The sequence below is a fragment of the Peromyscus maniculatus genome, chromosome 7 (genome assembly GCF_049852395.1).
Source record: "Peromyscus maniculatus bairdii isolate BWxNUB_F1_BW_parent chromosome 7, HU_Pman_BW_mat_3.1, whole genome shotgun sequence".
NCBI lineage: Eukaryota > Metazoa > Chordata > Mammalia > Rodentia > Cricetidae > Peromyscus > Peromyscus maniculatus.
Window position 1 is genome coordinate 4,886,711 of NC_134858.1, and position 25,515 is coordinate 4,912,225.

General features: G+C 44.3%; 1 protein-coding gene across 1 annotated transcript in view; it reads left to right on the plus strand.

The window, feature by feature from the left end:
* The window catches only part of Mmp20 (matrix metallopeptidase 20), a 40,997-nt gene extending 17,562 nt beyond the window's left edge, over positions 1–23,435 (plus strand). The window contains exons 7-10 of the mRNA XM_006983770.2: positions 5,056–5,192; positions 6,037–6,193; positions 21,453–21,556; positions 22,863–23,435. Of these exons, the coding sequence (XP_006983832.1) occupies positions 5,056–5,192; positions 6,037–6,193; positions 21,453–21,556; positions 22,863–22,963 (499 nt within the window). The 3' untranslated portion in view covers positions 22,964–23,435. The remainder of the gene's footprint in view (positions 1–5,055; positions 5,193–6,036; positions 6,194–21,452; positions 21,557–22,862) is intronic.
* The last annotated feature ends 2,080 nt before the right edge of the window (positions 23,436–25,515 follow it).

Sequence of the window (25,515 nt, forward strand, 5' to 3'; positions counted from 1 at the left end):
AGAAGAAGCCGGGCGTTGGTGGCGCACGCCTTTAATCCCAGCACTCGGGAGGCAGAGGCAGGCGGATCTCTGTGAGTTCGAGGCCAGCCTGGGCTACCAAGTGAGCTCCAGGAAAGGCGCAAAGCTACACAGAGAAACCCTGTTTCGAAAAACCAAAAAAAAAAAAAAAATAAAAAAATAAATAAATAAATAAATAAATTACAGAAGAAGATGCGCCCTGGCACACCTCGTGGGAGGAGACCTTCAAAAACCAAGGGCAGGGATGTAGCGCAGGCTGTAGAGTGTTTGCCTACCAGGTTAATCCCTGGCACCTTGTCAACTCAGCAGTGTGGTACATACCTGTAGTTCCAGCCCTGGAGGTAGAGTCAGGAGGATCAGAAGTCCAAGGTTAGCCTTAGCTATATAATGAGTTTTGAGGCCAGCCTAGGCTACTGGAAACTGTCTCAATTTTTTTCATCATTCCAAGACAGAAGCTCAGGAGACAGCTGTGTGCAGGGGTGAGGCCGTGCTCAGGAGACAGAGCTGTGTGCAGGGGTGGGGGGTGCAGGAAAGCAGGTGGTGGAGGGGTGCTACCTTACACTCGTTTTGATGAATTAAGAAAGCTGGGGGGTGGTGCTCCACTCCTTTAATCCCAGCATTCAAGAGGCATAACCAGGCAGATCTCTGTGAGTTCAAGGCCAGCCTGGTCTACAGAGTGAGAGCAAGGACAGGCAGAAACCCTGTGTCGGGGGGAAAAAAAAGGAATCCAGACAAAAAGACAGATAGTGAGTCAAGACCGCTGACTCTGTCACTGCTGAGCTCTCTGTCTCTCTTCTGAGTGAGATGCGTCCTTCCTGTCTTCACGAGTCATGGCTTATGCAACCCCTTGCTCCTCACACGGGTGTAAACTGTTAGAGCTCTGGTGCACACACTTGACTTTTTAACCCACACCTGGCTTTATAAGCCCTGCTTTCATGGCTTCAGTGAACTAGACAATCATGGTTGATTTGGGGCCTCTGAAGCAATCTGATTAGTGAACCCCAAAATGAATGCCTTCTCACCCATGGATGTGACGGTGTATAATTCAAAGTTTTCAGGAACAAGTTTCAAAGGAACCTTACCTGTCTGGTAAACACTGTACTTAAAACTTACATAGTAATACTCTGGTTCTCTTCAGATCATATAAATCTTTTAAATTTTACATAGCATCAATTTATTGTAGATATTGTCTTTTAAATTTTTATACATAATTAGTGCCTATCAGGGTATAAAGCAGTTTCTTTTTTTAAACCCCCCTTATTCTTTTAGGGGACATGTTTGCAATGTTCAAGAGGGGCTAGTTGTAACAGAGTTGAGGTTACCACTTATCTGCCAGATGAGTGTCTAGCTCAGTGGCTGGACCTTCAGCCCACGCGCTCTGCACGTCACCCCCAGTCCCAGGGCTGCTCTAAGGGTGAACTGCTGTCTGCAAAACAGTCGTTATCGAAGGGTAGCCTGCCTTTGAAAATACAGTAAATGTCAATTCAAATGCGGCCGCTCCTTCAACATCAATCATTTTAGGAAATAAAGGAGCAGCAATAATACTGTGCGTGCTGAGAAGTTAATTAGAGAGTAGCTAGGGGAAAGGCAGTGTGGGTTGGTGATTAGTGTGTAGGTGGTAGAGAAGCGAGCCGGAGGACAGTAAGGCAAGGTCGGGAAGACAAGGCAGCCCTGGCTAGGGGTGGAATGCAAAGGAAAAGCGGTGCGGAAATACAACTGGATAGCCTAAAATCACCCCAGCTCTCGGGCTTCTCAGGTCTGACGGCAGGTGCAGCTCATGCAGCCTTCACAAGTCTGGCTGAGAATTCTGGTCCCATCCCTGGGCAGCCCTTCCCACGATGGGCTGTGAGTACTGGTCACACCTCAGCTCTGACCACACCTCCACCTCACTGAATTGCATATGGCTTTCACTCAAACTGTCTTCCTCATTGTCTAGAAGTATTCAGCTGGCCAGTTCTCATACACTCCCGTGGCAATTGCTCTGGGTCCCAAAGATGTATGGTTCCAGGAGGGTCTGTTTCCTCTAGGGTGGCTAGGCCACCATTTTACAAAGACATCTTTTATCTGCTCTGGTTGAATGCCAAAAAGAGGGGATTTCCACGGCACCCCCTCTTCCTCTGTCAGTTCATAACTTTTAACTCCCTTCTCCTTGGTTTTTGCTCCTTAAAGGGTCTGTTACTGGAATACAGTGCAGATTTTCAAAGGTCTTAGGCCATGGCGAGTCTGGCAAGCAGCTAGAGTGCGAGAACCCCCCAAAGTCCAACCATGCCTGCAGGACAGAGTCTGAACTTTCCCCTCGTCTGCTCTGCTAAGTTGGCTGTTTTGCTTTGTTATTGAAATTAGAGATTTCTTTAGCCATCACTTACCTCCTCTGATACATGTTACCTGACTTTCCCTGGTTTATTCCCGGGGATGCCGGCAGGCCATGTCTGCATGTCTTCTGCATCCTGTTTCTCTCTTTGTACCACACTGCCTGACCCCAAAAGAATAGTCAGCAACTAGGAGCATCCAAAAGTGGAGAAAGACACCTCTTCCCCCCTGAACGTAGGAAAAGGATACCAGAGAAGCAGACTCAGGAGGGTGTGGGACTAATATGGAAGGAGACAAGAGCTCCAGTGCAGCTTGAACTGGATTGCGGTGACTGTCCATGAAATACGGTGAAAACATCTCTTGAAAGGGAAAGACAGACATGATCTGCCTAGGCAGGCTTAGGAAAAAGATGGTCACAGTGTTCTGAACTGAGAGGTACAACCAATTGGAGGGAGCTGAATGTAGAGGAAGCAAAAGCTTGTCAACCGTAAAAAGTTTCTGAACAGGCAGTGACCACAAATTTAGTTAAAAATCAAACGTGTAATGAATCTCAGGTGTGACTGGCAGCCCTCACCCATGCTGTATTGTGTGATTTCGCCACAGTCTTGGTTCCGAACATGCAATCTGCACAGCTTGCATGGGGCATAGTATCTCAGCATGCAATGCCGATGGATCCAGCCCGATACTGCCACTCAAATTTGAGACTGTTGAATTTCTGTGTTATTACGGTACATACAACATTTTCTGCTCTTATCATAGTTTATAGAAAACAATGATTTATAATATGTTCCTAGAGTCATCCCTCCTATGGAAGTATCAAATCAATGCATCTTTGAACTGTCCTGTGTTAGACAATCAAACATCTCATTCGAGGGCACATTTGTTTTCATCATTAATAAGTGTTAAAAACAAAAATTTATGTATATGCCAAACAAATTGAAAATTAAGATGAAATTCTTTGTGATTCATCATCAGTAAATTGTTAATTTGTATAGCTATTTTATATGCCTATATACCTGGGTTGCTTAAATCTTCCTCAGAAGTAAAAGGGTCATACATGGGGGAAATGAGGGAAATTTTTAGAAGAACATTCAGCTTGGGAGGTAGTTCTATGACTTAGCAGGATCCAGAATTCAATTCCCAGAAAAAAAGAGAACAAAAGTCAAACACCAGAGGTCAGATGTACCAGGCAGTATGGTAAGTTCCAGGATAAAAAGATGAGTAAGACATGGTCCTGCCTGCCCCCAGCGTTCCAGAACAGGCACAGAGCAAAGGCCAGGGAGGTTATCAGTAAGTTAATCTCAAATTCAATGAATTAGTTCTAGTAAAAGGATATGTACATTTCATAAACTATGAAATTCATTGATCAAATGTATTCTGCTCAACCCTCTGGCATCAGCTGACAAATATTTATTGAATCTTGATTATGTTAGCTACCAGGTACACAAAGATAAATAGTGGCAATAAATATCAGCTGGTTGGTAATATCAAGTTCTACTGTTTTTCCTTCCTCGTCAAAGATTAGATTATGGACTGTTGATATCCATCTGCTATATTACATAGTTCCTGTATGTCCTAACCTGTCTTTTACCAACAAGTCTCTAGATTGGAAAAAGTTTCATTTTAAATTCTTTGTTCAATTTTAATTCATCTTTTGCTTTAATATGCTGAATCGGTGTTCTGTTGTTTTACTATCTACCAAACATAAGTTTTCTTCACCCACTAGCTCATGAAAAGTTTTTGTGATAATTTACATAAGTAGTAGATAAGACTAAATAGAACACAGCACCGCATGGAATGTGCACATTGTAGTTGAACTGTTTAAAACAGCGTTTCCTATCTTTGCGATTACTGATATTGTGTTCATGGTAAGTCTCTAAAGTCTCATGGCTGCTCCTAATTTTGAGAGCACTTCCCAGCCTTAGCTATGACAACCAACCTTGCCACCAGACTCTATCAAGTTCTGTGTCCCCAGAGGCACAAACATTTGAATTAGATGACTGCTCTGCTTCAGGTGAGTCCTCACAATATCTGCAACAGCCTAAACCAAGACGGACTCGGTGAGAAAATTACGATTCTAACACCTGGGGAAAGCTTCAGAGCCACACTTGGGCTGCCTGCCCTCTTAACACTGCCCTGCTGTGTACCACAGTTGCCCATCTGTGTCCCACTACTTCAGATGACAAGAGACTTTAATTTTTACCTAGTTCCTTGTTCATTTTGCAATTTCTTTCGGAGATTTTAGTTCTGGAAATACTAAAATAGAATACAAAAGAGAAATTTGTATGTAGTGGTCTTTGGGAGTAAAGGTTGCGTGTTTAATGAATACCCCACTGCTCCACCGTCTATGTTTTGAACATCCTCACATAAATGAAGTCTCAGAGGTGCTAACACAATGAGAAAGAGGAAGAAATAGTATATAAGGTTAAAAGATGAAAACCAGACACGATAGCACACGGGAACCCAGCCCACAGGAGGTGGGACCAAGCACCAGAAATTTAAAGTCATCCTTAATGAATTTGAGGCCAGCCTGGGATTCATGAGACCCTGTCTCAAAAATAATAATAATAGTGATAGCAGTAGTAGCAATAAAATGTGTTACTCTCTAAAACACGGCAAAGGGCATGGGGAACTTTGCAATGTTCTCTGCCATATGGCTTATTTTAGTCTCTGCAGTCTAAGATCTCAACCAATCCTTGACGTTGGTTTCTTCTGGCCCACCCACAGGATTTTCTGGCGAAGGCAGGTACACTTGGCAGCAGGGGTTCGGCCCAGCACCATCACCAGCTCCTTCCCCCAACTCATGTCCAACGTGGATGCAGCTTACGAAGTGGCTGAGCGGGGCATTGCTTTCTTCTTCAAAGGTACCTGCAGGTCCCTCAAAGACAGACACGCCGTGTTACTTGGTGGTCTCGGGGCAGGTTTCAGTTGCTCTTTCTCAGGCTGGGTACTAAGCGTCACTCAACACTGTTGTAGCCGTGGAAGGAATGGCTCTCCTCAGGGCCACCCTTTGAGTTTAGCAGGCACTGCATGGCCAGGGCTAGGGAGTTTGGAACCAGTCCCTGGCCTCTCTGTTCAGAACAGCATGACACGCTCTAGTGAGATCCTTTAGCATTAATTGAAATCCTCACTACAAAGTCATGCTTAGAGCAGCTGGTGGGGCACAAACTCCTGTGATTTCGGGAGACACAGGAATCCAACCTCCCGTTTCAGCCCTTCATTACTTAAATAACGTTGAGACATTATCCAACTGCCATGAGGTTTTCTTTCTCATCTGCAAAGTGATTGGAATAACACCAATCTCAGCAACAGATAGCCAAGCAAAGCTACCCAGAACACCCCGACTGCCAGGCTTCACTGATACCTAAGACTGTTGTCAGCCTAAGTCAATTGCATCATTAGATGCCACTTATCCCCTCTTCCTTGTGCATATGTGAAGGTGAGGGAAGGTTACAAACAAAAATTACATTGAAAGCAAAAAGATGATAAGTCTAAGAAGACACAAATGTATCAATATTGCTGCTTTCTCAGGGTATACATAGCCTTTCCTCCAGGGAAGTTTGAAGTCTGTTACTATTTCAATTGAGTGACTAGATATTTATATCCACATGAACTAGTGCCATTTACCATGCATAATAGAGTGTCTTCCTGAGGGAAATGACTTGATGAGGGTTACAGAACTGCCGTAGACTCTAGCCTTTCTTCCAGGTCCCCACTACTGGATCACACGAGGATTCCAGATGCAAGGTCCTCCCCGGACAATTTATGACTTTGGGTTCCCAAGGCATGTGCAGCGAATAGATGCTGCGGTCTACCTCAAGAAGCCTCAGAAGACGCTTTTCTTTGTGGGAGAGGAATACTACAGGTGCGGTTTTACCCTTTCATTTCTTCACATGCAATTGATGGGAAGGAAAAAAATCTTTTGCAAAAACAAGGGCAGGCGACTTGACAGCAGGCTGCTGACTTGTCAGCCACAGGGCGGTGGTTAAGATGCGGAGCTATAGTCAACCATCTGATTGTCTCAGGACCAGCATCTTAACACTGCAGGGAATTCATTAACGTGGCCCCAGTGGCCTGAAAGAGCAGAGACAGTGCCTCCTGGTTCACCACTACCAGACAGAAATGCCTGAGTGGGAACAGATTCCACCATTAAATGAGATCATAGGAATCTTTGTGAACTGAGGAAAAAGTGGAGGAGATCACAGAGGAGGACACAATGAAGGAGGTCACAGTAGAGGAGATCACAGAGGAGCACACAGTGGAGGAAGACACAGTGGAGGAGGACACAGTGGAGGAGGTCACAGTGGAGGAGGACACAGTGGAGGAGGACACAGTGGAGAAGGACACAGTGGTGGGGGACACAGTGGAGGAGGACACAGTGGAGGAGGACACAGTGAGGGAGGACACAGTGAAGGACACAGTGGAGGAGGACACAGTGAAGGACACAGTGGAGGAGGACACAGTGGAGGAGGACACAGTGAGGGAGGACACAGTGAAGGACACAGTGGAGGACAGTGGAGAAGGACACAGTGGTGGGGGACACAGTGGTGGAGGACACAGTGGTGGGGGACACAGTGGTGGGGGACACAGTGGAGGAGGACACAGTGGAGGAGGACACAGTGGAGAAGGACACAGTGGTGGGGGACACAGTGGAGGAGGACACAGTGAAGGACACAGTGGTGGGGGACACAGTGGAGGAGGACACAGTGGAGGAGGACACAGTGGAGAAGGACACAGTGGTGGGGGACACAGTGGAGGAGGACACAGTGAAGGACACAGTGGTGGGGGACACAGTGGAGGAGGACACAGTGGAGGAGGACACAGTGGAGGAGGTCACAGTGGAGGAGGACACAGTGAAGGAGGACACAGTGGAGGAGGACACAGTGGAGGAGGACAAAGTGGAGGAGGACACAGTGGAGGAGGTCACAGTGGAGGAGGACACAGTGGAGGAGGACACAATGGAGGAGGACACAGTGGAGGAGGACACAATGGAGGAGGACACAGTGGAGGAGGACACAGTGGAGGAGGTCACTATGTGGCTCTCTGGAAGAGAGTTCTGCTTAAAGGAAGGGCCCTCAGTGAAATCTTCTACCTAAATTAGAACATAGAGAATTCTCCGGTGAGGGAGTCGTGTGGAATCTCGTGGCTGTCCTGCAGGGGTCTTCAATCTGCATAAGGTCTGACCCAGCGTCCAGTCACTGCACAGGGGCCACTCCAGGGTAACTGCTAGGGTTCTGCCTTTAACCGACTGGCCTGGGAACTGAATGAGGCTCTCTTCCAAGCACCTCAAAGATCACCTCAGGCCCCTCACTACCACCCTCCTTCCATTTCCTCCTTGCTGTTGCTCATTTCCACGAACATCAAACAAGAAGCAAAAACAGGCTCTAAGCAGGTGGCTGTGACAACCACCATGTGTCCATGTGAGGTTCTGAAGGAAATCAGGGCAGCAGAGTACCTGATTTTGTAGAGAGAACTTTTGTCTCATTTTATGTTATCTATCTATCATCTGTCGATCATCTATCATCTGTCTATCATCTATCATCTATCATCTGTCTATCATCTAGCTAGCCATCTGTCATCTAACGTCTATCATCTATCTATCTATCTATCTATCTATCTATCTATCTATCTATCTATCTATCTATCTATATCTACTATCATCTATCTATCATTTAGTTTTCTTTAGTTTTTTTTGAAACAGGGTATTTTTTGAGACAGGTGTGTAGCCCTGGTTGTCCTGGGACTCATTCTGTAGACCAGGCTGGCCTCCAACTCAGTGATCCTCCTGCCACTGCCTCCCAAGTGCTGGATTAAAGGTGTATGCCTTTCTACCTGGCATCATTTTATGTTAGCTCTCTTAACCATTTTCAAAAAAATTGATATGAAAAAAAAAACCTCTTTCTTAATTTTCCCATCTGACTGATACTTTCCTTCTCAATCTAGACAAAAGAAAGTAACAAAATTAGAGCACACACATATCTCACAAAGATTTTATTATTATTATTTTATGAAAACCCAAACAAACGTTGACCCTACTGACGCCTCTCAGACACCCGGAGCCCTGGAAGCATTGCTCAAAGCATGTGTACTTCCCATGAGAACTGTGGCTGCGGCACAGCGTAAGCCACTGCACAGCTCCTTTTCTCTCAGAACTTTCTATCTGAAGCACTCCTGAAGTTCATCAAAGGACTTACAGCATCTTCATGCTAGCGAGTGCTCCTCAGGACTTCTCTAAAATCAGCACTGTGCTGACAAGGTCAGTGGGCTGACGGGTAGGTACCCCAGTTTCCATGAGGGATGTTCCATGAGCCAGATGGAGGGGTGCAGGGAGCACACGTGAGGACGGTTCCGTCTGTTTCTCGGTGCCCGGGGCCTGATCTCATTGCAGGGCTTACGTGCAATATCACAGTCTCTCTTATCTTAGTCTACGGCCACGACTCGGTAAAGTGTGCTGAAGGGAGGTTTGGTGAGGGCGGAAGCCTCAATTTCTCTCTGAATTGGGGATTAGGGAAGGAAAGCAGCTCTGGTTTCATGATCTCTAATGCCCTAGTGGAAATAGCAGTGCGGCTTTGAGCTGGATCTCCGTGACCGTCTATGAAGGAAGAGTCTTGATTGATTTATTTACCTACGTATTTATTGTGTGTTTGTATTTCCTGGGAGGCACACTTGTCACAGCACCATGTGGAGGTCACAGGACAGCTCGCCAGATCCACTTCCCCCCCCTCCACCATGGGAGTACTAGGGACTTAACTCTCGTCAGTCGTGATAGTGGATGTTTCTCTCTGCTGAGCCCAGGGAAGAGCCTTCAGTAATCTAGATTAAGAGAACCCCTTACCAAGTCGATCTGGGACACTGATTTAAGTGTTAATGAGCTCATTTTGTCCGTCAGGGAAGGAAGCCGTCTCCAGGGTGTTAGACGGTATGACGATACGATGTGTTCAGACACCGGCACAGGGTCTAGAGCTCAGAACGTGAGTCTTCAGCAATAGTAAACCCCATCGTAACTGACAAGTAGTCCCCTTTAAATCTGTGATCATTAACAAATCATTAATTTAACCTCGGTATCCCCCTGGGCAGCAAGGAAGTCAAAGAGCAGATCAGAGCTTCCTTTTGGGCTGTTGGAAGCCTGACATTAGACTGAAATTACCGCAGTTGCCAAAGCGTAGACACATGTATGCATGACAGGAATCCGCTGATTCGTGCTCTGCTGTGTGTGCTGAAGAATTTAAAGACAACTGACTCACAGCTGAGAAGTCCAGAATAAAACACCCACTGACGGCCCTGCGGTAAAGCTTTGTAAAGCCTCAGGCCCAGCAATTACAGTTGTCACACTAACCTCACACTGCTTAGAAAGTACGTCAGCTCCAGGTAACAGGGGTGCCCGCCCCCGCCCCAAATCACTGTGGCTTCCATACTTGAGGCATTTTTTTCATATACATCAAACAGCTGGAGCCGAACTCCTGCGGCCTGTGGCTCCATGGTCACTAGGACCCAAGTTTCTTCAGACATTTTGTCCCCATATGTTTTATTTAGTCAACATTTTTGTTTATTTTCTACAGAGGGGAGGATGCGGGCCACCGTGCACATGTGGAGGTCAGAGGTCAGAGTCTGTGGGGGTCCTGGGGACTGGGCTCAGGGTGCCAGGCTCAGCAGCAAGGCCTTTCCACACTGAGCCATCCTCTTCTTAACGCGAGGCTTTCGTTCTTGGGGTTGCCTCAGGACTTGGATGGCTGCTGGGAGCCATTCAATACTTCTTTCTTCTAAAAAAATTTGGAGAAGAAGGCAAAAAAAAAACAAACGAAGTTTCAGGCCAAGCGTGGGGCCCCACTAAAATACCCAGGAGGCCACACTAAAGTACCCAGGAGGCCACACTGAAGTACCCAGGAGGCCACACTAAAGTACCCAGGAGGCCACACTAAAGTACCCAGGAGGCCACACTAAAATACCCAGGAGGCCACATTGAAGTACCCAGGAGGCCACACTGAAGTACCCAGGAGGCCACACTAAAGTACCCAGGAGGCCACACTGAAGTACCCAGGAGGCCACACTAAAGTACCCAGGAGGCCACACTGAAGTACCCAGGAGGCCACACTAAAGTACCCAGGAGGCCACACTGAAGTACCCAGGAGGCCACACTAAAGTACCCAGGAGGCCACACTAAAATACCCAGGAGGCCACATTGAAGTACCCAGGAGGCCACACTAAAGTACCCAGGAGGCCACACTGAAGTACCCAGGAGGCCCGCGCTTCAAGTCAGGGAGCGAGCATCTCATGAATGTCCAGAGCGTGGGTTACAACCTCCTGGCCTTAGTGGTTTGTCAGGCTCTGTCCCAGTCTCCAGGCTAATTCAGGCTGTGATATAAAATTAAAGTTAAATTATGCTTCTGAGTGGGAGGCACTCCCTGAGTCCCCAGGGCTGGTCTGACTTAGTGAATGAGGTGCAGGAGAAAGATTTCTGCCACGGGGTTGCGGGTTGGCCAGGCCGCTCAGGGGAGGCCTTCGGAGGGACCACGCGTCCCACAGTCGTAGCTCACAGGGCAGTGGCGCACAGTGCTGGGGTGAAATCCCGAAGAACACTTGACCAGGTTGACGCCAGCGCACCACGCTTGGCTGTTTCCCACGCCCCCGTTACTTTTCTTCCCTTCTCGTTATCTAACAGGCCCTTCTTCCGTTGTTGATGGCTAATTCCTCCCCTCTAGTCTCTCCTTTATCTGCCCGTGGCAACAGGAAGATGGTGTCCAGGGGTTCCGTGGGGTGGGAGTGCCAGTGTCTCCGTCATTCTTTGTTATGATCAATGGTTTCTGAGTTCGTGCGGAGTGACTGGCAAGTCCACAGGCCCCACCCCCTTCTCCTTCACACTGGCAGTGAGAACACAGGCTGTCTATATGGTAGACTGAGGCTCACTGCATAAAGGACACATTTCTACATTCCCCTTTCCAGATGCCCCTGTAATACTAGAAGATATTTTCACTTAAAGATCTTATGGTTAGTTACAATAGAGAAAGATAAGTGGAAAAAGGAGGAATAGTAAAGTATAAAGTTACTTGTGAACTCTTAAAATAAAACAACTCATTGTGAAATCAACTGATTAAACCTAGTTATTGGGTGTGAGTACCTAGGCTGGAATCTTGATACTCAAAGAAGACGCAGTTTCCAGCTAAGTGTGTGCAGCAGGGCTGAGGCCATCGCTCAGGAGTGCACAACCCTACCAAGTTCGAAGCTTGACTTCAATCCCCTGCACTCCCCGGCAAGTGTGAGGACCTCAGTTCAGTCCCCAACATTCTCATAGCAAGGCTGAGGTCCTGAGTCTAATCCCCAGTGTCACAAACATAAGACAAACAAGAGGTGTGAGCAGGAACAAGGGAGCCCCAGTGTTCACATCAAGTTGACCAGCAGGAACAAGGAAGCCCCAGTGTTCACATCAAGTTGACCAGCAGAACAAAGGCACCCTAGTGTTCACATCAAGTTGACCAGCAGGAACAAGGGTACCCTAGTGTTCACATCAAGTTGACCAGTAGGAACAAGGAAGCCCCAGTGTTCACATCAAGTTGACCAGTAGGAACAAGGAAGCCCCAGTGTTCACATCAAGTTGACCAGCAGGAACAAGGGCACCCTAGTGTTCACATCAAGTTGACCAGCAGGAACAAGGGCACCCTAGTGTTCACATCAAGTTGACCAGCAGGAACAAGGAAGCCCCAGTGTTCACATCAAGTTGACCAGCAGAACAAAGGCACCCTAGTGTTCACATCAAGTTGACCAGCAGGAACAAGAGCACCCTAGTGTTCACATCAAGTTGACCAGCAGGAACAAGGAAGCCCCAGTGTTCACATCAAGTTGACCAGCAGAACAAAGGCACCCTAGTGTTCACATCAAGTTGACCAGCAGGAACAAGGGCACCCTAGTGTTCACATCAAGTTGACCAGCAGGAACAAGGAAGCCCCAGTGTTCACATCAAGTTGACCAGCAGAACAAAGGCACCCTAGTGTTCACATCAAGTTGACCAGCAGCAATCAGGCAATCTCTCTGTCTTTATTTGTAAAATAGAGGCAGAAACTGTGCTCACTTCACAGAGTTACCGAACTGAAAGAGAAAAAAAAAATGTGTGAGGCCTGTCACCTGATAGGTCCTCATTAGTCATCCTACAGATCTATAGACAAATGATGAACAGGGTTCAAGTGCAAGAGCATCCTCATGGGAGACGGCATGGCTTTCAGGGAGCCAGACCAAAGGGGACACAGGTGATAGATAGCAAAGGTATCAGGAAAGAGTCCCCGGAGAAGTGAGGGCCGCGCTCTGAGAGCTGCGTCGGGGTGAGGGCTGCGTGGGGGTTTCCCAGGCAGGAGTGGGCAGGGCCGAGGCTTCCAGGCAGAGGCAGCAGTTGAAGTAAAAGCACCAAGGCAGAATAGGCTGCAAGGTGGGGAAAACCGCGGTGATTCATTCAACGTGACCTGGGCCAAGACAAGCAGAGCAGAACAGATCAGGGAGGACCCACGACTTTCTACAAAGACCCGCGACAACTCTATAGAAGGAGGCATTGTTAAATATCTTAAATAAGAGACTAACTGAACATGTTTTGTGCTGCAGCAATATCTCTTGGTCAGCAATGTGAATGACTGGAAGTCGAAGGGTGAGACCACAAACCACAGAAAGCCTATTCCAAGTGTTCAGAGAAGTAACTCCCAGCCAGACAGGCTTCCTGCAGGAAAGCTATCATTTAAACACAAAGAGAGACTCGGCATGATGGTGCAAGACTTTTAAGTCCCAGCTTTGGGAGGCACAGGCAGAAGGATCTCTGTGAGTTCAAGGTCAGCCTGGTCTACAAAGTAGGTTCCAGGCCACCCAGAGCTACATAGTGAGAGCATATTTAAAATAGATATAGGATGGGAGATAGATAAATACAGAGAAACAGAATACTCTCAAGGAAACAAAATCTTAGAGAATTTGTGGCTTACTGACTTGCCTTTCAAGAAATACTGAAGTTATTTATGCTGAAGGCAAATGGTCCTAAATAATACACACAGACACACTCACACATGCACACGGCACCGGAAATGTAATTATGTAATAAGAGAATAATATAAATGTGCTCCCTCTTCTGTCATCTCTTAACGGACTTGGAAATCTACTTAACTGACGTATATACACATGCATACGCTTATACTGTGGGCTGTATGACACAGATGCACACATGTAATCACCACTGCCTGTGTGGAAGAAAAGCTGTTCTGAGCTATAGAAATGACATCAAATGATAACACACATTCATAGATAGTGCTAATTAAACAGCAAGGCTGATGTAACAAAAAAATCAGATAAACACTTGCATTCTTGTCCCTCAGTATCATTACAAAACATGCAATTATTTAAAATTATAGCTATACAAATTATTTACAGCTTGTAAATGTATGTTACAAAAATCTCAAAAAGGATGGGAATAAAATAGAGCTATTTACTGGAATTAAGATACTATACAACCGAGGCTCTGTTTGAGGTCTTGCTTCGAGTTTTGAGTGCATATGTATATGTGTGTGTACATTTGTTCAGTACAGATACACAGTGTGTCTGTGTGTGTGGAGGCCGGAGGACAGTCTTGGGTATTGTTTAGACTATCTATCTACCTTTTCTTTTTTCTTAAGTCTTACTGGTCTGGGACTTGCTAAGTCAGCCATGTTTGCTGGCCAGTGAGCCCCAGGGACCTTCTGTCTCTGCCTTCCCAGCACTGAGACAATAAGCATGTGCCACAGTGCCCAGCTGTTCGGACAGGTGCTGTGCAGTGAACTTGGATGCCCAGGCTTGCAAGGCAAGCCTTTGACCAGCTGAGCCCCCTCCTCAGCCCTGGGAGCTGAGTGAAGTGAAGGCATATATGGCTGAGCACTGGGCGTAGAGTGTGCCTGTGGTCCCAGCACCTGGAAAGTGGAGGTAAGAGGACCAGGGGTTATGGCCACCCACAGCTACACTGTGGATATGAGGCCAGCCTGGCCTACATGAGACTCTGTAAAAAAGAAAAAAAAAAAAGATATACATGGTAAGCCCATGAATAACCACTAATGAAATAACTTAAGAAAACATTAAGAAGTTAAAATGCTACTTTAGAAAGTTTTCACTAATAGAAAGACAACATCAAGGAGGGATAGAGAAAAATGTATATGATGTATAGATAAGATAGCAGGCACAAATCTAACTTCATTGATAATACATAGCATAGCAGTGATTATCAGATTAGATTTAAAATAAATAGGATCCAATCACATGATGTCTACCAACGACAGATTTATTTGTTTGTTTTTATTTTCATCTGTTTAATTGTGGGAGGGGAGATTTGCATGCCATCGTGTGCATGTTCAGGTCAGAGGACAATTTGCAGGAGTCAGCTTTCTCTTGTGACATGGGTCCTGCCGACGGGCTCAGCCTGTCTGCTGGAGGCGAGAGCCTCCCTCTCTGAGCCAGCTTGATGGAGCAGATACTCAAGTATTTGCCGCTACTCCGGCCTACTTCCTTTTCTCTTTTTAAGATTTATGTATTTTTATTTTATGTATATGGTGGTTTTGCCTGCTTGTATGTCTGTGTACCACATGCATGCAGTGTCTGTGGAGGCGAGAGAGGGCGTTGATGCCCTGGGACTGGATTCACAGGTGGTTACGAGCCACTGTGTGTGTAGTGGGAGTGGAACCCAGGTCCTCTGGATGGGAAATCAGAGCTCTTAACCACTGAACCACCTCTCTAGCCCCTAGTTCCTTTGTAACAGCTAAAGATTACCACAGTTTCTGTCAACTCTTAGTCTAACTAAAAAGTTATATAAATTTTTGCTTCGTTTTTAATTTTGGCTTCTAATGTGTTATTCAACCCAGAGATGGCTGGCTCCCTATTGAGTTCAGTCTGCTGGAATAGGTCTTACTAGATACCAATACTGTGTCACGTGGACTGCCAAAGGAAATATGCTTCATTTGTTAAGAAATTTTCATTATGATGGTTATTCAGAAGTTATTTGAGTATATTTCCAAATATAGAGAGAAGTTTGTCTGGTCTTATCTAAGAGAAGATTTTGTATCATTTTGGTCACTGGACATTGATCCCAACTTGCCTTGTAGCTCAAGCATAGCAAATAATGTCCTCTATGAGAGGACATTTTGAGTTGTGGTGTACTCAATGGGAGAATACTTGCCTAGCATGTGAGGCCTGGGGTTCAACCCTCAACACCTCAAAGGGAACACCTGAGAGGACATTCCACAATTGGAGTTAGGCCTTTAAATAGTTCCGATTCAGACATTCTATCCTCTGCTTTGCCTCCTCCTTATTTGATACAGAAATGTTACAATCCATGCTCTTTTCCCATGCTATCAACCACTGCTTTTTATTACAGAGGCTGTGTTATGATTACATACACACACACACACACACACACACACACACACACACACACACACACACACAAATACTTAAGTCCCCCTGATGGAGTGAATCTTTAACACTGTGACTTGTTCCTGCTTTGGGTAAATGGTTTTTGTTGTTCTGTGCTTATGATTGTTCTGTTAACACATAGCATATTGGTTTTATACTCGCTTTATTTTCTGATAAGTGGCTTATGGACACAGTATTTTGCTTTTTGTTTATAGGAGGTGGGGTTTTTTTTAGACAATATCTCTCTCTATGCAGATCACATTAGCTTCACTCAGCAATCCTCCTGCCTCAGCCTCCTGAGTGCTAGAATTACAAGCATGTGCCATCATGCCCAACTAGTATTGTATTTAAATAAGAAGACATTTAGTTGAAAACAAAAACATATCCCTATTTTAGAATTCCCAATAATTCCGGATGCACCGTCCTGTGCCTCGGTTTAGCACCTCCTGTACTCTGCTCCCTATGCCCACACTTGCCACTGCATCTTAAGGATCGCGAGCCAGGTCTGATGGCGCTGCCCCACAGGATCTGTGCAGACTGTGTGCCTTTGGACACACTGTCCGTGCCTGTGCCTGGCCAAGTTCCTTTAACCTTATAAAAACAATTGACAGTTTTTGTGGTGATCAGCTGTTCCTGAAAAATGTTCCTTGGTACCTGTGTGTAGCTGTGTGGTCGCTACACGAGTGTGTGGGTTCACGCAGATCCATGGAATGGAGACACAGAGGCATCTTAAGAAGGAATTTAGCCTTTCATGGCTGCAGGGGGGTCCAGCCTCAAAGGACTGAAGCCCCTTCCCTTCACCTAGGACAAATTTATTTATTCCTTTTTACAGTTTAGATTCTTAATTTCCATACCTTCAAAGCAACCCAAAAGGAACTCCCAGAGACCAAATGCCAGGTGCAAATTACTTGAATTATCAGGAACTTCGGTTTTTCCAGGGTTTCCTGGACCAAGTTTTGCATAGGCCTTTGATCCTTGGCGGACTCTCTGATCCTTGATTCTCAGACAAGATTCACATAGGGTGATAAGAGAAACAAAAGGTAAGAGAAACCAAAGGTGTGGCTAAACAAAGGAAGGATTAGTTAGGTGCTGCTCTCTGGAGCCAAGCCAGGAGCTCAGCAGGAATGCTACCACACCTGTGAGCACACACATGCATACATACACATTCATGTACACAGATGCACACACACACATATGCTTTTTAAGATAAAATAAATCTTTAAAGAGAACAATATTACAAATTCTTATAAAATAAAATTTATGCTAAATATTTCAAATTGAAATAATACTGAACAAATAATTTTACATTAGAAATTCTCTGGAAGGGTTTATTCACCAGTGATTTCTACCAAAACATTTAAAGAAGAATTAATACCAAATTTTCACAAACTTAGATGAGAGCAACACCCGGCAGGCTGTATGAGCCAGCAAGTCCTTGATGCCCAAACTGGGCAAAGTTGTTATGAGGAAATAAAGAAATTTATTCATAAATATGAATCTAAAAGTGCTCCAAAAATACTGTCTAGGAATCTAGGAAGTAATTAAAATAATTATACACAAAGATGAAGAAGGGATTTTATGGGAATGTAAGAATATATTAATATCTAGAAATCCAATAGTGTCATGTTTTGTGCTGATAGAGTAAGAAAAAACATGGGATTGTCTTCTTGGATGCAGAAAAGATGTTTGGTAAAACCCAGCACCGTTTTATGATAAAAAGAAAACATGACAGTAATAGAAATAGAATAGACTAGAGAGAAACTTCCTGAACTGGCATGAGACTTGGCAGGGAACGACTGATGGCTGTCCCCACCAAGGTCGGGATGAACAGAAACTCCACTCTGCACTCCTTCAGTGATTCAGGAAGTGCCAAGCAGGGCAGCGGGCCGAGACAAGTGACATGGACGCCGTTTAGACGGGAACGTCTAACTGTTTCTCCTTGTGCATGACTTAATCTTTCCGTAGAAGGATGTAATTAAGACTCAAAACTTTTCGAACTAACAAATGCACTCAACAAGTCTGAAAGGATGAAAACAAAATAAATGACTACGTAATATAGCATCAAAGAGACTAAAATATGTAAAAAAGTAAACTAAAAAGAAATTGAAAGACATGCTGTCTAAAAACTGAACTCTCAATGAAAGAGATTACACATGACCTCCAAATGGAAATGTGCTGTCTGTCTGTGGGCTGCAAGCCCTCGTAGTTTGAAGACACCAGTACTTCCTAAACCGATCTGCAGCTTGAGCACAATATCAGAGTATCACTTGCTGCTTTATAGAAAGTGACAGGATGAACTTCAACTTTACATGGAAATTCATGGGCCCTCAAATAGCTCAAACACTGGGGGAAGAAAAAGGAATGAGGAAAATTTATATATACACAGTCCATTCTTCCTGATTTCAAGACCCACTACAAAGAAGCAGCAAACAGAGAAGTACGAACATCATAAGGACAGACATACACATCAGTGGAATAAAAGTTGGAGTCTAGAATTTGACCCATATGTCTGTGGTAAGTTGGCTCACAAGCTGCTGAGGACATTCAGTGGGGTGGCAATACTTATCACAAACTCCACTGGTGCAAGTGAAGAGCCACACACAAAAGCATGGGACTGGACTCTTCACAGAGTGAATAAAATTAAGTCAAAAGTGGTTAAATAATGAGAAAGACCTTTAGAGAAAAATATAAGCTCCCTTACTTTGGATTTGACACTGTGTGCTTAGACACACACACACACACACACACGCACGCACACACACACACACACACACACACACACACACACACACACACACACACACACGGAAATCAGACCAATTGGACCTTATTAAATTAAGAAGTTTTCTGCTCAAAGGACACTACAAGAAAGTGTGGTAAAGCATAGGGAGTGGAAAATGTAAGTCAGACCTGACAAAAGATTTGTGTCATATAGCTCAATCACCAGAAAGACACACAATCCAGTTAAAATATGGCAAAAGGATCTAGCTAGACATTTCTCAAAAAAAAAAAAAAATGTTCAAATGTCCAAGTAACACATGGACAGATGGCTGACATCAATGCCATTGGATAAAGATGAACCAAACCACAAGATGTCACTTCATACATATTAGAAACTCTAATCAAAAAGCCAAATCGTTTCAAGGATTGTTGGGAATGTAGGCGAGTCAGGACCTTCATACAATTGCTGATGGGATGGAGAGTTAATGGGGCCACAATGGAAGACTATCTTCCATACCAGAGAAAGGTCAATAGAATTACATCAGATTCAAATTACACTCACAGGCATGTTCCTAAAAGAAATGAAAGCTGTATACAAGTATTTATGGCAACATCTTGTATGTATCATATCATAGAAACAATCCAAATTACCTTTAAGTGTTGAATTGGTAGATAAAATGTGATAAGTTCATTCAATTGAGTACTGTGTGGCCATAAAACTGAGGTAAGTATGGACACTACACGTGACTCTCGGAAGAGTATCCGGAAGTATACCGAAGCTGGCTGCACACATACCAGAAACAGTGGAATGTCGTCACACATGCCTCAGCACTGGGCAGACGGAAGCAGGAAGATCAGGAGCTCTGCTACATGACCAGTTCAAGGCCAGCCTAGGAAGACGTTGCCTCAGAAGAACAAAGCCATGCCAACAGAGGTGCTTAACAAACCTACACTGTAAGTACAGTGTTATGTTCAGTTAAACGAAAGTGCAAGCCCTTGCCAACATTAGTCTTCAACTACAAATGTGGAGAGGAAGGCCCATCTGAAATTCTACATAGGATATCTCTGCGCTGTGATATCATTAAGCCACTGGCAACGATTCGCAGCTATATCCTAAAGGATATAAATTAAATGTGGATTAAAATCCACATTAAATGATGGGGTGAATGTTCATGAATGAAGTGATCATACTTACAGAGAGTTGTTTCTAATTTGGTATCAGGTGTCATAGACAAGACTTTAGCAATGAGAAAATAAAGCAGCAATTTTAACATATCATAGCGCATATCAGATTATCAACAAAAATATTCTCTATATCAGCTAATAGTCATTTTGATGGCTTATCATGTGGCAGGAAGTGTACACTATCTCAGATCAAATTATAGAGTCTGCTAGACCTCATACTAAAAAGCCAGAGTCAATAGTTCTTGGGATCAAAATAAGCCACAGTGTCTACGACTGGAGCTTGTCTTGGCTGTGGAGAGTGGCGTATGGGAGTGTGTTTGTGCATGTGTGAGTTGTCTTGTTCTCATGGCAGCTCTTTTCCAAATGAAGGCTTACAGCTCAGAGCGTATTCTCATATTCCCTCGATTACACCTTGGGTAGATAAAAAGTTGAAAAGCCAAACCCAAAGCTGTTTACCTATAGATATGATGCTCTCTGCTCTGTCGCTGAAATCCCCAAATATCTGTCCACAAAGGGCAAGACCATCATCACCAAGTTTTCACAACAAAGTAAGAACAGCACCGTGCCATAAAGGGGGAGCATGTCAGCACTGCGAAGGTCATTGGCAAGAACCATCTTCTATTCCCAGCTTACATCCTTTCTGCGTTTCTTAGTGATAGCTAGCTTCCTTCTTTGTGAAACGATGGTGGATGATGGAAATAAGCAGTAACCAGAAACTTGATGATTACGTTCTTACTCAGCAAAAACAAAAGCAGATAACTTGGTGTCAGTGAAAAGACCTACATCAAAGGTCTCAGTGGAAAATTAGTTGATCTGTTGATATGTTGGCAGCGTTATCTTCTCTCCTGCCCATAGCACTCTAGAAAACAGCACTGTGGGGCTTGGTGGAACCTGGAGAGAAGCTCTCCAGCAACAAATGGTGCCCAACGGAACCTGGAGAGAAGCTCTCCAGCAACATAGCACACCTCAGTTCACCAGCCTGAACACTTCTTTGTGAAGGCTTCATTTCTCCTCAGATCTCGGCAGCTGTTTTCCTCTGTCCCATGAGGCAGAGGCACATTTCAGGGGATGGTGGGCATAATCTGCCATAGGAAACTACCCGATAACCCGGGGGTGGGGGGGAATTATCGGACCTACTGGTGAGGTGTGCACATGGGAATGCCCCAGCGTCAGCTCTGTGCTCCTAAAGAAGGGACTTTCTCATAGTTTAGATAGAGTCTTGCTGAGGAGTCATCTCCACCTGTGCTGAGCTCATACAGTACCGCTGACTCACAGCCACAGCCTCTTACAGCAAAGAGACATGCTGACCGATTTCAGAGCTGGAATCCTAATCTCTTTCCAGGAAAGAGCAGTGGGATTCAAGTGACCTGATTTCAAAGATAAAAGCTCATATGTGACAATCATGTGGAGCTGTCCTTTAGAGCCTGGTGGGCTCTTCAGGGGGTATACAGCTAAGGACAATGACTGCCTATCCCCCAAATCCACCTCGGTTCTGCAAGGTGGGGTAACTCGAAAGTGTGGGAAGAATGAGAGAAGGTGCAGGGTCCTAGTACCCAGAATGTAAAATGTGCATGTTTGAAACTGTCAAAAAACAAATGCAACAAAGCTGTTTTTTAAGACTTGAAGGCTGTTACTACAGATTTGCTCAGTTCTGATGTACTGAACATTCATTCACATGTTCATTTGTTCATTTAAGAGAGACAGAGACAAAGAGAGATCTCAAATATGTTCAAAATCAGAGCTGGCTAATTATACTCCTGACCATCTTGATGTCACCTATATTCAACAGTAACTTATTTGTGAAATAATATTTCCTCCAGCTATGATGAAAGAAAAAAGAAAATGGAAAAAGACTATCCAAAGAACACTGAAGAGGAATTTTCAGGAGTGAGTGGGCAGGTAGATGCCGCTGTGGAATTAAATGGTGAGTGTCTCCACAGGAAACATTCCCTGGGAAATCACAACAGGAAATCTGGGCTCTGCTTTAACTTGATAGAAAATGGGTTTCAGTGGGAGTCACTGGTTCTTATTTTGGTCCTAAGTAATTTCATAAACTTAAATAGCCTGGTTACATACTAGAAAGAGGAATTATTTTTTAAAAATCCTCTATTAAAAAAATAAGTAAATAAAAATAAAATGGTGGTTCTCCTTTTACTAGCAGATATGTTTAAAAGTATAGCTTTAATTTGGGAATGTAGCTGACCCTGACCCTGACCCGACCCTGACCTAGCTATTATGCACAGCCCTGGGATCAATCCCCAGCACAACATAAACTAGGCATGTGGTTTGTAATCCCAAGCACTTGGGAAAGGGAAGTTCAAAGTCATCCTCCACTACATAGCAAGTCTAAGGACAGTCTGGGATGTGTGAAACCTTCCTCAAATGAACATGCAAGAAGTGCAGCTCCGACCCATAATCCCAGCGTTCAAGAGGCTGAAGCCCGTAGATGAAGAGTTTGAGGTCAGCCTGGGCTACAGAGTGAGAATCTTTCTCAAAAACAAACAAACACTAATGCAATGTCGCTTCAGTCCAGCAGTTGTAGTCTGAGCCTTCCCAGATTCTTCTACCTTTTCATCACCCAACTCCTGAAATCTACACATAGCTGAGGAGGTCATATGAAGTGAGTGTTCTACACAAATCAAATCAATTTAATTCCTTCTTGAGTGTGTAGCACGGAAACAGACAGTGTTCAGAAGTGCAAATGATATTCCAAATGTGGCCTCTATTCTTATGACATGTTGAGCGTCCTTGGGAAACGCCTATCTATCTAACACCGAGGAAACTGCTGGGAGACAAGACAGGCTGTGCTCTAGCACTGCCCGGTGTTAATAGGGCTTCACAATGACTTCAAGAAGTCATTGATCTGAGGCAGCAGGGCCAAACGTGGCAGTTGGCTATATCCTGATGGGACATTAGCTGGTTCTGAAGGCCAGTCAGACATTTGACAGCTATAAAAAGGAGAAAGGACTAGAAAAATCATGAAGCGTGATGAGGGCACTTTATCGCATGACCCAAAGTGAAGACCTTACCCTGCTGATGCAAAGGATGGGGTGAGGGATGACCTGAGAAGTCAGAGGTGACAAGTTGCCAGAGCTGTGCAGAAGACAAGCTCACTGCCTTCTGACAGCCCCCTGTTCCTCATTGGTAGCACCTCAGAAAGCGGCAACCTTACCCCTTAGGGACTCACACGTCATCTCCAGTAACCACAGTTTCAACTTTATCTCTTCTAGGCTACATTTACTTCTTTTCAGGACCCAAAACGTTCAAGTATGACACAGAGAAGGAAGACGTGGTCAGTGTGGTAAAATCCAGCTCCTGGGTTGGTTGCTAAATCCACAGGGTTAGTCTCTCCACAGGGATGAAGACCATTGTGAGCAACTGATGACTGGACTTGAGGGGCTAGGCAGATAGCCCGGGACGCTCTTCCTGGCCTTCAGTCGGGAGGGTTCCTTGAAAATAATAACAATTCCATTGTTTTCCTAATTATTCTTTCACAAGGATTATCCAAATAAGAAAGTAAGCCATCTTACTCAGAATCATATAACACACCCTTTGGTTGAGCATTCTTTTTTTTAACCTACTATACTAAAGTAAATTGATCAGTTTGGTTTCTATTTATAGGAAAAAGACTTCATATGTGCTCGTGTGTATGTGTGTGCGCGCACACACACACACAATTCTTTCATTAAGAAAGGTCATTACCATACAAATTATAATTATCCTTTAAAAACAATGGCCATCATTTATTATGATGAGCATACATGTTCCTGTTTATGTTTTGAAGCATGGCTAACAAAACGCGGCACCAGGCCTGTGACTTGGTTGGGTTGCTCCCTGGGTCCCGCACTGGTCTCTGAAGTGGGTGGTAGACAACATTCAAATTCCTTCCATGCTCACCAGCAGCTGGGCTCTGTGCAACAGGGAACCTTTTTAAGGAAACCCAATAAAAATGGTGTGTTAGAACAGTTCCTCATTTCTCTTTTCTGTTAATATTTACTAGCCCATATCATGCTTTATCCGGCAACAAACTTTGTGTACCTGTAGTAAATTTAAACAACAGTATCATAAGTACACAGAGCCGGAAAAATAACATAACCTGACCTATTTCCTTCTTCCTGGTGGCACCCCCCAGTGGGGACATCTTTGATCCACCTCAGTTTCTTTTGAATGGTTTTCTACTTAGGGAAGTTTTTGTTGTTTTAGTTAGTGTTTTCTGTTTGTTTATTTGTTTTGTTTTGTTGTTTTTTGTTCAAACTAAACCTTTTCTTCCTAGCTCTACCCAGTTAACAACACAGACATAATTATGGCTATCAGTCTTATAGTTTTTGAAACTTTAGCCTCTAGAATTCTATAATTAATATAGAGAAACTCTACCACATTTTAGGAGTTCTGAAACTGAATAATATTTTACTTCATAGGCTGCTTAGAAGAGCTGCAGTTTTAACAGCTATAACCTGTTGTTGTTAACATCGTTCATTAAATTTGCTTCTTGTATTCATTAAAAGCCTTAATGACAGTTACTGCAAGCATCCCACTAGGTTTCTAATATGGAAAGTCATGGTGCATATCCAACCAGATGTTGACTATTGAAGACAACATCTGGTGTCTTTGCTAAGGTCAAGGTGCTCCTATTAAGAAGCAGAACCAATAAGCAAAAAACCAGAGGCTAGAGGTATGACTCAGAGATTAGAAATACTTGCTGTCCTTGCAGAGGACCTGAGTTCAGCCTCCAGCACCCATGTGGGCAATTTACAACCATCTCTTAGCTCCAGTTTCAGGAGAGCTGATCCACTCTGTCACCTCCTTGGGCACCTGAACATATGTGTACATACTGATACACATAGACATATGTGTGCATACTGACACACAGTCACATAAATAAAAATAAAATAAATTGTTTAAAAAACAAGCAAAGAGCAAAGTAGTGTGGCAAGTCCTCACAATGTTAAACAGAAGCACAGCAACTACACCACTGTGTATATACATATAAGAAATTAAAACACAAAACCTGTACATAGATGTTCATGGCAGCATTATTCATAATATCCTAGGGAGGAAATATGTCCATCACATGATGTATGTTTGAATAAAATGTGGTAGATTCAGACAATGGAATGTTTAGAAAGCCATAAAAGGAGTGAAGTGCTGAGACATGGTATCATATGGATGAAGTTCGAAAACATCGTACTAAGTAGGAAGATGGACACAAAAGATCTCATGCTGTGTGATTCAATTTATATGAAATGCTGATGATAAAAAAACACAAAGACATAAACGCCAGTGCTTATCAGGCAACATGGAGCCAGGCAGCAGGGGACAGGTGTAGAGTTTCTTTACTGGGTGGGTGGGAATGTTCTAGAACTGAGGGTGGTGATGGCTGTACAACTCTGTGATGGTACAAAAGCCATCAAATTGTACATTTCAAATATTGAATTACGTATTTATAAATTCTGTCTTGATAAAGTTGTTATAAAAACATAAATAAGCAAGGAGATCAAAGTGGTGTAGTGATCCATGAAATTCCTGCAACTTGGGAACTGTGGCGAGAAACACAGAGCGATGAAGCATTGGGCTGGAGACATCGGGTACTGAGCAGCCAGTGGGGTGCCTTCTTTCTGTCCAGCACTTCCCAGGAAAAGAAGGACTGAGAGAGATGTCCCAGGAAGAGACAGAGTTTGTGCTCTGGGGATGGGCTGGCTGCATTCTAAAGCCAAGGACTTGTTTCCAGCTGTGTGGTGTTCACGATCTCCAATCTCTTCTTGATTTCCTTCTTTGCAAGACAAATCAGAATAGCTCTTGACCTCCTGGGACATTTAGAGACTTAAAATATGACTCAGCTCACACAAAGTTCCGAGAGCATTTCCTTATAGTCTGAAGGGTTTA